The 14,190-nt window shown below is 34.1% G+C and overlaps 1 protein-coding gene across 1 annotated transcript in view; it reads right to left on the reverse strand.

The window, feature by feature from the left end:
- The window catches only part of CSMD1 (CUB and Sushi multiple domains 1), a 1,237,849-nt gene that overhangs the window by 10,977 nt on the left and 1,212,682 nt on the right, over nucleotides 1–14,190 (reverse strand). Inside the window, exons 62-68 of the mRNA XM_075086937.1 lie at nucleotides 13,801–13,874; nucleotides 9,480–9,591; nucleotides 8,211–8,390; nucleotides 6,482–6,526; nucleotides 1,905–2,066; nucleotides 764–876; nucleotides 251–338 (exon numbers count right to left, since the gene is read on the reverse strand). Coding sequence (XP_074943038.1) covers nucleotides 251–338; nucleotides 764–876; nucleotides 1,905–2,066; nucleotides 6,482–6,526; nucleotides 8,211–8,390; nucleotides 9,480–9,591; nucleotides 13,801–13,874 — 774 coding nt within the window. The remainder of the gene's footprint in view (nucleotides 1–250; nucleotides 339–763; nucleotides 877–1,904; nucleotides 2,067–6,481; nucleotides 6,527–8,210; nucleotides 8,391–9,479; nucleotides 9,592–13,800; nucleotides 13,875–14,190) is intronic.

Consider the following 14,190-nt stretch of genomic DNA (forward strand, 5'->3'; position numbering starts at 1 on the left):
TTGCAAAGGCATTCTCCTGTAGTCATCTTATTAGATTGCTATACTAGAAAACATGAAACAGTAAGGTTAAGCAGATTTAAATTGGGATTTGAACTATATATTTCAAATATGCATATTTCATTATATTTTTATAATAGCAATGGCATGAAATAAACATGCTTACTTCAGCTAGACAGCTGAGTCATTTGTTGAATTCACTCTTGAAGACCCAAAAAGTTTATAGAAGTTAAAGTTTTATGAATGCATTTACCTTGTCTTTGGAGCATAAATTTTCCAAAGTCTTTTCCATGTATATCACCTTGATAGGTGAAAACACCTCTTTCAAGTCCTGACGATACCTACAATACATTGAAACAGAAAAAAAGATTTCTTAAACAAATATATAATGTAATTTTATTACAGTGAACTATTTACCACACCGAAAAAAGGACATTATTTCTAAAGGTAAAATTTTCACTCTCATCTAAGAAAACAAGGCAAAATATGCTGATTAACTCCATCTTCCCCTTAGTAAACTAAAAATTCTAATGGGATTGCGACAAATAGAGGTTTGCATACATATTTTTGAATACATATTTTTGTATATATATTCTTGAAAAGAAAAATAATGTTATAATGTTATCTCTACATCTGCATCTGTACTTCTACAGTGTTGTACTCCATATTTGTAATATAAAAAGTTGGATAGAGTTATATAGGAAATCACAAATAACTTTAAACTTTGCTCTCAGCAAGCTTTATCCATAGCAGTCTGGTTACTTACATAACCATCTAGTGCCCAGTTGTCATTTTCAAACTTGCTTACAAAAATATCACTAGTTCCTTTAATCTGAAAAACTTTCAGGAGCAAATGGGCTTCTTCTTTTTTGTAAACACCTATTAAAATAAAGGAGGTAACACATGCCTTTTAAACAATTTTTCAACCAGTTTGTTCAAATATCTTTTCACAGCTAAATATACTGCTTTAGAACGAAAATATTTTGTAGAAAACATTCTGTAATAATAGAATTTTATAACCTGGAAAAAACAAGATTTAAAGTGCTGTAATAACAGGATCTTATTTTATTGTTCTTTTGCCCACATCATATTTGATAATATGATGTAAAGATGGTTTTGTACCTTTTAATTTTATACATAAATGGGCAAGAATATTTGTTTTTTTCAAACAGTATTTCAATAATTCTGAATACAGATGGAATTCCTTGCCTGGAGTTCTCTTGAACTGGAAACTATTGGATTTTACTCACATCAAAACAGTATATTCCTATAGTAAATATGGATAGTGCAGTGCAAGAAAATTTACCATTTGGAAGCCAGCTACTGAAATTCTATCTGAACTCTTGACCTTAAAAGTTACGGATAGCTGACAATGCTTTTTTCAACTATAACTGTGATCAGACACTAAATCAGAACTTCACAGTCAGATTTGCAGAAAGGAATGCACAATGTGATTAAAAGGTGTGAAAAATTTAGTATGTTATTTAATTATCTGTGCCTATTTTATATTATGCCATTATCAAGACCATATTGTTTTAAAGCAGATAGTAATTGCTATTGAATAACGGAGTTTTTCAGAGGTATAGTTCTTAAAATGCCTACAAACACTTCATCTGCCACTTCAATATTACCTGTGAGTTCAACACATCAATACTATCCAACAGCCCAAGATGAAAAAACCCTACCTCAATATTTATTTGAAATGTAAGGAGAAAAATAGATGAGTGACCACATATAAATTGACTGAAATATGTGCAGAACATTATGACCGTTCCTTTTGCAAAATAAGCAGAGAAATATTTTTAGTGAAAATATAAAGATTTTGTGTCATTTGTGTTTGGCAGAAAACTGAACAGATGAAAAAAAATAAAATAACAGCTTTTTTTAACACCAGATTCTGAACCTACCTGATAGTTTGAGTAGTACGTTTGATGCCTCAGTGAATGTGGCATTCACTTTGCTGCTTGTAGTATTGAACCAATCAACAGTCAGAGTGGCAGGCTGTCTTTTTCCTAAATATTCATAAAACCCTTTCCACAGTGAATTTATAAAAAACACATCTGAGGGAACTAAATAAAAGTGGGCAAAAAAGAAACAAACAAAGAAAGGAGTAAAGTACAACAAAGCAGCAATCTTTCTAGCTATATTTATGCTCTTCATTTTTTCTGTTACAGCATCAACCTACTGTTCTAAGGAGGTAATACAGTAAAAATTTTACAACAGTAAAGACAATATATCTAATGACCTTTTCACGCAGTTGCTTATACTATATTACCACTGTCCATTGCAATATATGTTCTTAAATAACCTCACACTTCATAGCTTTTTTGCTTCAGTGAATGTCCCCAAGACTATGAAAAATAATGCACTCTTCCCTAAAGCCCAGTAGCTTTAAGGTATGATGAAAAAAAATGAGAATAATATTCTGAAGTAAGGGATTCCTGGAAGGACACATTGTCATAGACCATTCCTTTTGTTTCATGAATCTATTAAAGCAGCACTCTGTGCGATTTTCAACTGAATATCAACTGAATATTCAACTGAGTTCACTGAATTCCAGACACAGTTTAGCACAAGTTTTTTATTAGTCATTTTTAAGACTCCACATCTTTTCTCCACACAATATTACTGCACCTATGAACAGAGAATTTGCCAGAGCAGGGAACATTTTCCAGTTTAAAATAAAGGTCTGTTTCTCAGAAACCGCATTTTGAATAATCTGAAGTAAATAACCTATAAAATGAAGCATGAATTATAGGAAAAAATTGCATGTATTTGGCTTATTTATTTGATGTTATTGGTATTTTTCCTCTATACAGAAAAAATAAATTATTTACAGGTCATTAAATATTGTATTTTAAGTATTTGGCTAAATTGCTGACAGAGTAGAAAAAGTCTCTCTTATTCAACAGTATGTGCAATATTAATATTAATTACAAAGGAAACACAGAAGATAAAAACTTAGGAGAAGTTTTTATGTCAGATAATTTTACGAAGTGTACATGTCTTGAACATGCATTCCTCCGCTCATGTTGCTATATTTCTCCCATATACTTTGCTGTTTTATATAGTTCTCCCATATATCTTGTTATAAAATCTGGGGAAGACTTCCTTCAAACATGACAGTTAAGCTAAAAAGACAGTTAAGTTGGCCAAAAGAGACCAACCCTCCCCCTGGCCAGGCAGCACCTGGTGTTTCCGGGCAGCTTCTGACAAGTGAAAAATTACATTTTCCTACTTAGTTCTAAGCTTTTTCCAGCATTACAATTTGAGAAGTAAAGCTTTAAGAATAAAAATAAAACTTCATAAAAAGAACTGTTTAACCAGTTACTTGATATCTTGACAAAATGACAGCCCTAGCAACTACTAAAATTCACCCTTACTATCCATGACCACTGCAAATGATACTTGTTAAAAAGCTAAAGGCTGATAGTAGAACTGTTTCACACGCTTCTAACTTAACTCTTAAAAGAAATTATTGTATTTTTTTTGCATTTTATCAAACTCTGAGCATGTGTAAAGACAGCTGTCTATACTGAAGGAAATTTATCAGTGTAGGTATCGTGTGTATCCATTTTGAATAGATTTGATGGCTATTTCCTCCTCCACCTAATCACTGAATGGAAAAATAAATCAAAAAGAAACATGGGTCAATAATACCATATATTTCCAACAATATATACTGACAGGCAGTATATCTGAAAATCCGATCACTGCTTAGCTGTTGACTCTATCTCTTGAATATTACACTTCCTAGTATGCATTTCATAAAGAGGAAGGATGGTAACTTCTTCATTGTCTTTTGCTTTCAAAATGTGCAAAAGCCACAAGCAAACATTCAAGCTCAATGTGGCATGACTTCAAAACATCATTAGCATGTGTCTTGTACCACACTGGATTCCAAGTAAGTGGAGACCCACTATACGGCTTTCAGTACAACAGCCTCAAAGAATCTCAAGTGCTCCCTTTCCAAAGCAAAACTCAGTGCAGGACTGGGGCTTTACGCAAAATAACCTCAACTCAATACTAAAACTTTGAAGCATTAAATTTCAATTGGCATCTCACAGTCCTTAGAATTCACTTATATTCTGGAAATATATGAATTCTATAAAGGGTCTTTCAGGCTCTTTTTTCTACATATTTCCATTGCTTTGCTATAATAGTGACATACAGTAAACTCGAAAACTGCATTTTAAAAATAAGCCAAAATTATTTTTATTTGGTTTTGCTTTTAATTAAAATTGTGTGTCTGAAGTTATTCTCATGAAGGTGAACATCTAGTATTACTGCTTTGAACCTGACAGGTACTATGGAATAGTTTTATAAAGGAGCAGACATCATACTTCTTTTGTCACATTCAACATCTTCAGTATCTAGATTCTCTAACTATTCTAAATGTCAGTGAGCTTTAATCTTCATGAAATAGCACCACTGTATCAGTATTTATAGAATTTGCACTTGCTGCAGAGGGACAGAATCAGTAGGGGAAGAAAACAGCAAAATATATTTCTGCTTCCCCAGTCACGTTTCAATAAAAGATTAAAATGCAAGTGCTGCAGTCCCATGGATGCTGCTGGGGAATCAGACTATCTCTGACCCAAATCTGCCAAGCCCTTGCAATGTCCCTGTCTGCCTTTCCCACCCACTGTGGGCAAACGCAGAATAAGAAAAATGAACTGGGTATTATTATACTAATACTGCACCAACTGCGGATTCTCCTCAGAACGTGATGAATGGTGAAATCCATGACTACTCATTAAAACAGATTCTGAAGTATTTTTGCAAAGACTATAAAAAGCAGTAAGGACCATGGAAACCAGAGTATTGTAGTTCTGAAACTTCACATGGGTATTGTGAGAATTCTTTAGGTGCAACTTATACTTAATTACAATTTACAGTACCATAAAAATGATAGTTACTATTGCTTATGAAAACATTAACTCTGGCAAAAAAGGAGCAATTTAATAAACAATAATAAACATAATTTGTATTCAGATATCCAAAGGTGGGAAATCAGAACATTAATCTATTCTGTAACATAACCTCTTATTTAGCAATATTAGCTTAATATCTAAAATATAGATAGCAGCAAATGGAATTCTACCAAAAGCCAAGATAACAAGGTAAAGAAAATGCTTCAAAATAGTGTTCTATACTAAAAAGAATTCACAAATTTGAAATACTTCATAATAGTGAAGATTGGGTTTTTAAAAACAGCTTAAAACTTTTCCTGGTTAATTACGGTCATTTTTTAGAGTATCAGTTCTTTGCTTACCGTTATTGGCATTTTCAATCATAATATTTTTTTTTAAATGCCTTTCAAATATTATTTACTTATCCAAACTAATTATAAGGGACATGATGTGGTGTGAATTGATACTAATGCTCTGCAGAGTGAATACATTTGGAAACTTGGTCTACATTTTAATTTGGCATTGAATCTTCAAAACCTGTGTGGTAGCAGATTAATGTATACCTCAGGTGTTGGTGAGGTGAATCCTCCAACAAATGAAGACTGTATATTAATTATAATGAATGCACATTATATCCTACTTTATTGTGAGTCTGCAGAAGTAATGCATTTGAGAAGAACTCATTTATGTTTCACCTGACACTCTCACTAATAAACTCACCAGGAAGGTTAATTATTAGCAGAAATACTTTTTTATCCCATCTACTCTACAGAGTGGTTCTGTGAACTGCTGTGAGTGTGAACCATTAATCTTGTTTCCCTTGCAGCTTGCTGAAATTCAGAATATAGAGTTGCAAGCTCATTTATTTGGTGAAAACTCCGCTCATTGTTAAAGAAGTCAGTTAAAAAAATCAGGCCCTTCATTTTCTGAAAATGATTGAACCTAAAAAGATCTACATCAAGGATTTCTCAGATATATTTGTCTATTTTGTCACTGACAGGAGGAAAAAGTTAACTGCACACGTGTCTTGAGGAGGCATATAAAAGCAGCAGCAATGTTTGCCTACTGCTGGTGGACCTATCCTAGAGTACCTTGAGAATTTCCATGAAATGAAGTCCATCAAAATTTCCAGAACTGGTTCTTGAGGGATTTTTGCAGTTTCTTACAACACTTGCAATGTAAAGGGCAGAACTTTAACTGAACCCAGTCCCTGCAATTATAGTCCAAGCTCGTTATAAGGCTCTCCATTATAGCAATCTCTCTGATATAAAACTACTTCAAATCAGGGTTTTGTGTATATATGCTTTCTCTTTTTGGCTTCACAGGATTTTTTGTACAATTCACAAAATTAGTACTGTAGGATTAAAAAAAAAATTGTTGTTTGGGTAAGAGTTTAATAGAATAGGTTTTACATAGCACTTGTTATTATGAAAGACCTCAACATTTATATTCCTTTGAAATGAGTAATAAATACTTAAGTCAAATATTGGAAATAGTTTTATTATCCATAACAATCTAGAGTGTAAATCAATTTAATTTATTTAGATCTAAAACTCTTCTTGTATACAAACCTGGAGTTTTAGTTATTGTTTCATTAACTTCTCTCACTCCTTTACCTACAAGTAAAAAGACAAATTATCATTTTCATGAACATATTTTTTTAATAGAATGTTAAAACAATGCCTGATGGATGCAATCATCTCTTATCCAATAGAGCCATATTTAAAACAGAAATAACTGGTCTTGAATACTTTACCTGTTCAAACCTACTTTACATGTGTGAACCTATACACTTACACAAAACTACCAAAAAATAATTTAGGTAAACAACATTTTTACTGTGGAAAGTTGTCTGGCTAGCCAAGTATTTCATACATCTAAGCCTAAAATTTTTATATCAGTCCCAATGCTATAAAAGAGAGCCTTATAGAGGGGACAAATACTACATCTAATTATGAGTAATAGTATATTAAATATAGTAAAAATCATGTTAATAAAGACTGTTACATTTATGACACAAATCAGCAAAAGCTAGGTAGCTGGATTAAGGTGACAGGATCAGATATCATGGGAAAGAATCACAACTGGTGTCATTTGCTCTACTTCTGGTACACTCAGCAGAGTTATGTCCATTGACCCCAAATTAAGTTCTTGCCTCATAGGAATACTTGGGTTCGCATGTTGTTTTTTTTTTTTCTTTAGTAGCAGAAATTCACTGATTAGACTGATCAAGTGCTAAGAAAGTACAAAGAGTGTGGGGCATTCAAGGAGAATTATACTCCTTATATACAATTCTACTGACTGAAAGCCAATTAAAAAAAAAAGATTTCTTGCTTAGAAAAACTTTTTCGGTATTTTATCTTTACTTAAAAAAAAGAAAAAGAAAATTAACAAAAATCATGTAACATAATTTATCTCAATTTATTACTTATATAGCACCCACAAAAAATCACCCTCTAGGGAACTAGAGTCAGAAGATAATTACGTGTAGTTCATATCTCTTGACAATGTTGAAACAATGAAGACTACCCGTACATTAATGAAAAATCAAATATTTTTCAAACATCAAACCTGTTTAGAATCTTTGTCATATTAGAACTAAAAATCATGTTGCAAACATCTTTCCCATGGCATCTCACTATTTTTTCTTTATTTATATTCTAAATATAGTTTTGTTTTATTTGTCTCAGGAGCTTATAGCCATGTTTATTCGCATGTGAAGAGCAAATTTAGACCTCGTAATTATGTACTTAGAGCTACTCTAGCAAAAATGTATTAAATTTGCATGGATGTAAAAAAAAGTGGAATCTGGTGCAAAGATGTATTTTTTTTTTATTGTTCATTATTATTTTAGAAGATTTTCTTAGAGAAAAAACATACCTGAATGAATCTAAAAGCCAAGCTATGAAATAACTTTTTTTTTTTGTTCCTAACAGAAAATCATACAGTAAACACTGAATTCATTGAAATACTCTTTAAAACCATGCAATAAAGATAAATACAGATAAAAGTAATACTGTATATTGTTTAGGTTTTGTTTGCTGTTGTTAAGCATAAACTTACATATATGTGTGCCTATGGCTTTGCACACAGATATCCCCATGTTTTCCTCCATGACTTCTAGATGCTATGCTCAGTTTGATTTTTTTACTGTTTATTTCATAAAGAAAAAGCTGTTAGGTCATATGCATTTTTAAATAATAAGTGGAAAAATTTAATCCTACTATATCAAATAAAGATGTCAGGGAATATTAAATCCAACCGAGTAGGGCCCAACATATCACTTGAGTAATAACTTACTTTTACAAATAGGTGATTTTCCTGTCCATTTCATATCTGGTTTACATGTCCGATGCTCTGATCCACCAGCAAGAAAAAATCCTGGCTGACAGGTATACACCAAAGTATACCCTAAAGTAGGAAGATCTATTGCTTTCACATCTACATGTGCCGGTGTCTCTGGCTGCCTGCAAGCATGAGCTGCAAAGGGGTTTTTAGAGTTAGAAAAAGTGGTGGTAAACAGTTTCCATAGGATTAGAGTATGTAATTTGAAGTAAATGCATGCCTACTTATTCCCTTTCATTATGTAAACTTTGTACACCTTTTAGAAAAGTCAAGTAGCTATTACTTGTAAAAGTTATACTCTAAGTGTACAGTTATTATCGTGGCAAGATGGAAATGATACGATCATATATTTTTAAACAGTACACCAAAATTAAATCATAATAACAACCAGAAAAGAGTTAAAATGAAGGGAAGCACATGCCAATGTACGTGGTGCAATGATTGGGCCTGTGAATTACTGCACTGTCATAGCTTCAAGCATCACTTCCACTCAATGTTTTAAAGGGCCTTGAAAATTACAGAGCAGTTATTATGCTAAATAAATTCATTATGAATTCCAATTGAAATAAAGGTTCCAGAGGAAGACTTTGTGGTATCACATTGATTATAACAGATATGGTTGCTCAGTATGCTTCTCTGTGCTCCATGCTGTTCATTTATAACAAACCAAAGATAATTTGAAAGAGGATAAGAATCTAAGGTCGTTCTAATGACTTACTTTTACCTTAGACCAGTGCATTTTAATACAATAATTATTTTATGTCCTCCAACCCATACAGAGCTATAAATACACTAATCATTTGCATACCCATGCATAGCCCAGAAAAGATTAATTTTGATGAGTTCTGATTTACAATTCACAAAATATTAGGCAACAAAATAGCCCCACGCATGCTTCAGGCCACTTTCTGTTGTCTATTAATCTATATTAATGCCTTAAAAAACACTGGATTAATTTAAAGCAGCTAATGCAGTGGGTTAACGCAGACAGACTTTTTTTTGAGTAAAACTTATAGAATTTATTATAAACTTCATGAAAAAAAAAATCTGAAAAATCTTACTTCACATTAATATATCCCAAATACATCTTTGGTCTTAGAATAAGAAATAATAAACATTTAAAAATACTGTTGCAAATAAAGTATGAATTTCCACAAGCATCACTTTATAACTCGTTTTAAAATGGCTCAATATTCTAACACATAGATAAGAAACCAGACTTACGAATGCATTCAGACTGTATGCCACTCCAAGTTAAGTTAGCAAGACAAGAACGGGTGGTAGATCCCTGAATATGATAACCTTTCCTGCATCTGAAAAATACTGTGCTGCCAACCTAAGGATCAAAACAGAATGTTAGATAAAAGAGGTATCCATCATGTGTAGTCAGATATCAAGACAGTGATAAGGTACTACAGAGATTTTTTCAAAAATAAAAATTTCCTCTATTTACAATTTCTAGAGTTAAACTTTTTTTCCTTGAGATGAAAAGTTTGAGCAACTGATCATTTGTAAACTTATGTGAAAGCAATAAGTTGAAAATATTGACAAGTCTGTGCACGTGGAGAAGAACGACACTTGTACATTTCAGCTTATTAGTTTGTCAGTGTTACAGAAGCAAAATAAATGACTGAGATGTCTCTCTTTCCTGTATATCACTGCATATATTTCAATAGAACTTGACCATAAAGTCTTTTTCAAAGGTTTCTCAATATGTGACTTGACTAAAATGTTTTTTCAGAGGAAAAAGGAAAAAGAAAAAAAACTCTGAAGAACTGTTCCATCTACAAATAAATTCACTAGAGAAAACTCCAGGCCACAATTCCTTACATGGCATTTCTTTACTCTAAACTACCTAAGTTTTACCTGACATGTTCAACTAGCAGAGTGATGTTACGGAAAGCCTTCCTATGGTCAACTGTGATATGACCTTTCTCAGAAGAAAAAGTAAAGTAACTGAGAAAACTCTCTTCAGACTTCTGCTGAGAATAGAAAAGCATGAAAACTAGACACAAAATTGCAGGTGATGAAGACTTTTCATAATGTACAACAGTAAGATTGTGTGGAATGTTCTAGTAAAAAGGACTTATTAAAGGGATTGACAAAAGTAACTGTAATACAACTGCCGGCCAAGATATTTAAAGATGCAGATTGAACAGTAAAGCATTGCTTTTATTTTGGATGGAACATCTTGGCAATAAATATGATCAGATGAAATTAAAAAAAACAACACAAAAAATATTATTATTTGAAATTATATGAATTATTAATAAAGTAACATATCACATAGAGAAATGCAATTTGCAAATGAGTAAAGATCAATGCATATTAATATAATAGTTTGCAGGAATATAAATGCAGATAGCTCTACACTGCAAATTTCATAGAAAGACTTCAGTGGACATTAAAAATAGACAGTTGTCTTCAAAAGTGCCTACCTGTTAACAATACCTACTCAGTTACATAAGAATAGATTATCATGATAGTTGTTGAGCAAATGCAGCATCAGTTCTTCCTGAAGTGGCTTGTGAAATTCACTGGTATCTTTAAAGGTCAAATTACTGATATGGCTTTGTAGACTTATCTTTTAATAACTATTTTTAAGCATATTAATCTCTCTATCTTGCCAAGGATGCACAGCATGTCTGTAGTAGAGACCAGAAGAGAGTGTAGCTGGTCTTGACTCTAAGTCACCTTGCTTCTTGTGAAATTGCGAATTCTAGTATCAGTAAGTAATGATGAGCTGCAAAAACTTCCTCAATGATCCAAAAGACGACGCAAAAAAAAAAAAAAGTCTAGGTTCAAGGTAGTTACAGAGTTATATTTCCTTTCTATTTTACAGGTAAAGGTAAAAATAAAAGCAGTGCACTCTTTGTATAATACTTGGGTGACAAAGATTGGAGGCATTTGTAACAGTCACAGTGCAGTGGAGCACAAAAGGCACAAAAAGAATAGGGCAAGACAAGGTGCTGGTATATAGGGGAAAACACTTCAAAGGACTGCTGCCTGTCATCACAAGGAGCAGGAAGCATTTTCTGAAATGAGGAAACACTGTTAAAAGCTGGTTTGTAGAAGATAAATCATACAAACAGGAATCCCTACTAATCACATACGCCAAAAAAAAATCTACTTCACTAGTATTTTGAGAGAAATCTATATCTTCTTGTAACACATAGTGACCTGAGGGTGAAAGCACATTGTATTCGGTTTGCGTGGCAAGATTTTGGTTCGGGGCAGGTGGGAAGCTACAGGGTTGGCTTCTGTGAGAAGCTGCTAGAAGCTTCACATGTGTTCGACAGAGCTAATGACAGCCGGCTCCAAGACAGGCCTGCTGCTGGCCAAGGCTGAGCCCATCAGTGAGGGTGGTAGCATCTCTGGGATAACATATTTAACAAGGGAAAAACTTGCTGTACAACAGCAACTGCAGCAGTCAGAAGAGAAGAGTGAGGCTGCGTGAGAGGAACAGCCCTGCAGACACCAAGGCCAGTGAAGAAGGAGGGGGAGGAGGTGCTCCAAGCACCAGAGCACAGATTCCCCTGCAGCCCATGGAGGTCCATGGTGGAGCAAATATCCACCTGCAGCCCATGGAGGACCCCACACTGGAGCAGGTGGATGCCCAAAGGAGGTTGTGACCCTGTGGGAAATGTAGGCTGAAGCAGGATCTGGCAGGACCTGTGGACCTGTGGACAGAGAAGCCCACACTGGAGCAGATTTACTGGCAGGACTTGTGACCCCATGGGGGACCCATGTTAGAGTAGTCTTCTTGAAGGTCTGCACCCCATGGAAGGGACCCACGCTGGCGCAGTTTATGAAGAACTGCAGCCTGTGGGAACGGCTCATGTTGGAGAAGTTCATGGAGCCTTGTCTCCTGTGAGAGGTACCCCACGCTGGAGCAGAGGAAGAGTGTGAGGAATCCTCCCGCTGATCAGCAGAAGCAGTGTGAGGTGTACTGACTGCAAACCCCATTCCCCGCCTTCCTGTGCCACTTGGGGGGAGGAGGTAGAGAAAATCAGGAGTGAATTGAGCTGAGGAAAAAGGGAGGGATGGGAGAGTGTTTTAAGATTTAGGTTTTATTTTATTGTTACCCTATTCTGATTTGATTGGTAATAAATTAAATTAATTTTTTCCCATGTTTGGTCTGTTTGGCCTGTGATGGTAACTGTTGAGTGATCTCCCCATCCTTATCTTGTCCTACGAGCCTCTTGTTATATTTTCTCTCCCCTGTCCAGCTTCTGAAGGGGAGTGATAGAGTGGTTTTGGTGGGTACCTGTTGTCCAGCCAAGGTCAATCTACCACACATATACTTGAGAAAGACTAAATACAGAACAGATGAAGACTTAGTATTGCCTCAAGAGGTAAATGAGAAGCTAAAATTAGCCTTGATGTTCAATAAACATTAGAAGAGTGAATTGGCCAGTACAATTCTGGTATTAAAGATAACTTGTGAGACAGATAAAAGGGGGAGATAAAACAAAAAACAAACCCCAGATCAAATTAGGTGCAAAGATTACAGTTGCTTTTAAGTGATGATGGGGACAGGTACAGGGTCAAGATGAGCAACAGACAGAAAAGCAACTGCACCTAATACTAGAACAACAACATTAGGGGTGAGGCCACAAGATGTGTCTAGGGGAGAAGTTCCTTGGCATCTGCAAGACAGGCAAGAGCAGAAGGTGAAGGAAAGAGCTGACAGCCACAGTAGTGACAGACAGCACAGTTGCAAGAGAGGCAAGGTACCAATAACCAGACGAACTTAGAGACAGGATTGTTTTTTGAAAAACAGTTCTACTAACTATATCATAATACTGTGTGGCACACTACCCTAGGTTCAGAAATAAGCAGGAAAAAGAAATGGAACATATTTTAGGTTCCAATCACAAGTATTTATACCTGAAGAATCTATTCACATAAGGTTAATCGATCTGTATAATGACTGTGGATTGGTCATTGTTGCATCTACTTCTATTTCCTCAGTCACTTATCTGTCTGTCACTTGGTAAGCTAATAACCTGTGAGGAATTTGGAAATTATAGAAAGGGCATTCATCACAGAGAACCTGGATCCAACACACAGAATAATTTTATCTTCACTGACTGAATAAAATGTAACATGAATTGCTAATTTAGTTAAGTCACTTGTTGACTTTTTTGTCAAGGACTACACGGCCTTTGGATTAGACAGATCTTTGGTTGTTAAGTATTTACTGACTATTCATCAATGTATGAAAGAATTATGATCATAAAGCAAATTAATTATATCATGTCATATCATATTAAGTAATCAATCTGTAAATAGTCCATCCTACAAAGTCTCCTGAAGGACTGAACACATGATATATTGCAAGGTTAGAAGTTCTTTTTTTTTTTAAGATGTATGTTAAAAAAAAAAGCTTGGAATGAAGCATGAGTTTTTATTAAAAAGGAGCAGGAATTTCCTAAGGTTTACATCAGACATCAGACATTTAAACCTACAGATAATTTAATATATTTGTAATTATTAAATGTATCTTCAATTTAGAAAGCTAATAAATAAAAGAAAGAATTACCTCATAACCTCTGGAACTGTTCTGTATTCCAAAATGTGGAGTACCAGGATCTGTACATGTATTGTGAGCTGGATCTAACGTAAAATGAGAAACACAACATATATCATCATAGTATGGAAACAATACTCTAAAACTGTTTGCAAATATTAAGTAATTTCATTGATGTCTAGTGGCAACAAGAATCAAATTTTTAATGGAATGTATTTCTGTACATTACATTTGTATTTCCAATTAAATTTCCATGATAGATCACAGTGCTTAGTTTCAGTATATTGCCATTATTTAAGGGCATTTTTGCAGGTACCTTTGGTAGTGTAGACTTTAGAGTTAGGATTGCATTAATTTTTCTGAGTTTATCCTTTTAAACCTTTTTTAAAACATAGTATATCC

The sequence above is a fragment of the Phalacrocorax aristotelis genome, chromosome 3 (assembly GCF_949628215.1).
Source record: "Phalacrocorax aristotelis chromosome 3, bGulAri2.1, whole genome shotgun sequence".
Lineage (NCBI taxonomy): Eukaryota > Metazoa > Chordata > Aves > Suliformes > Phalacrocoracidae > Phalacrocorax > Phalacrocorax aristotelis.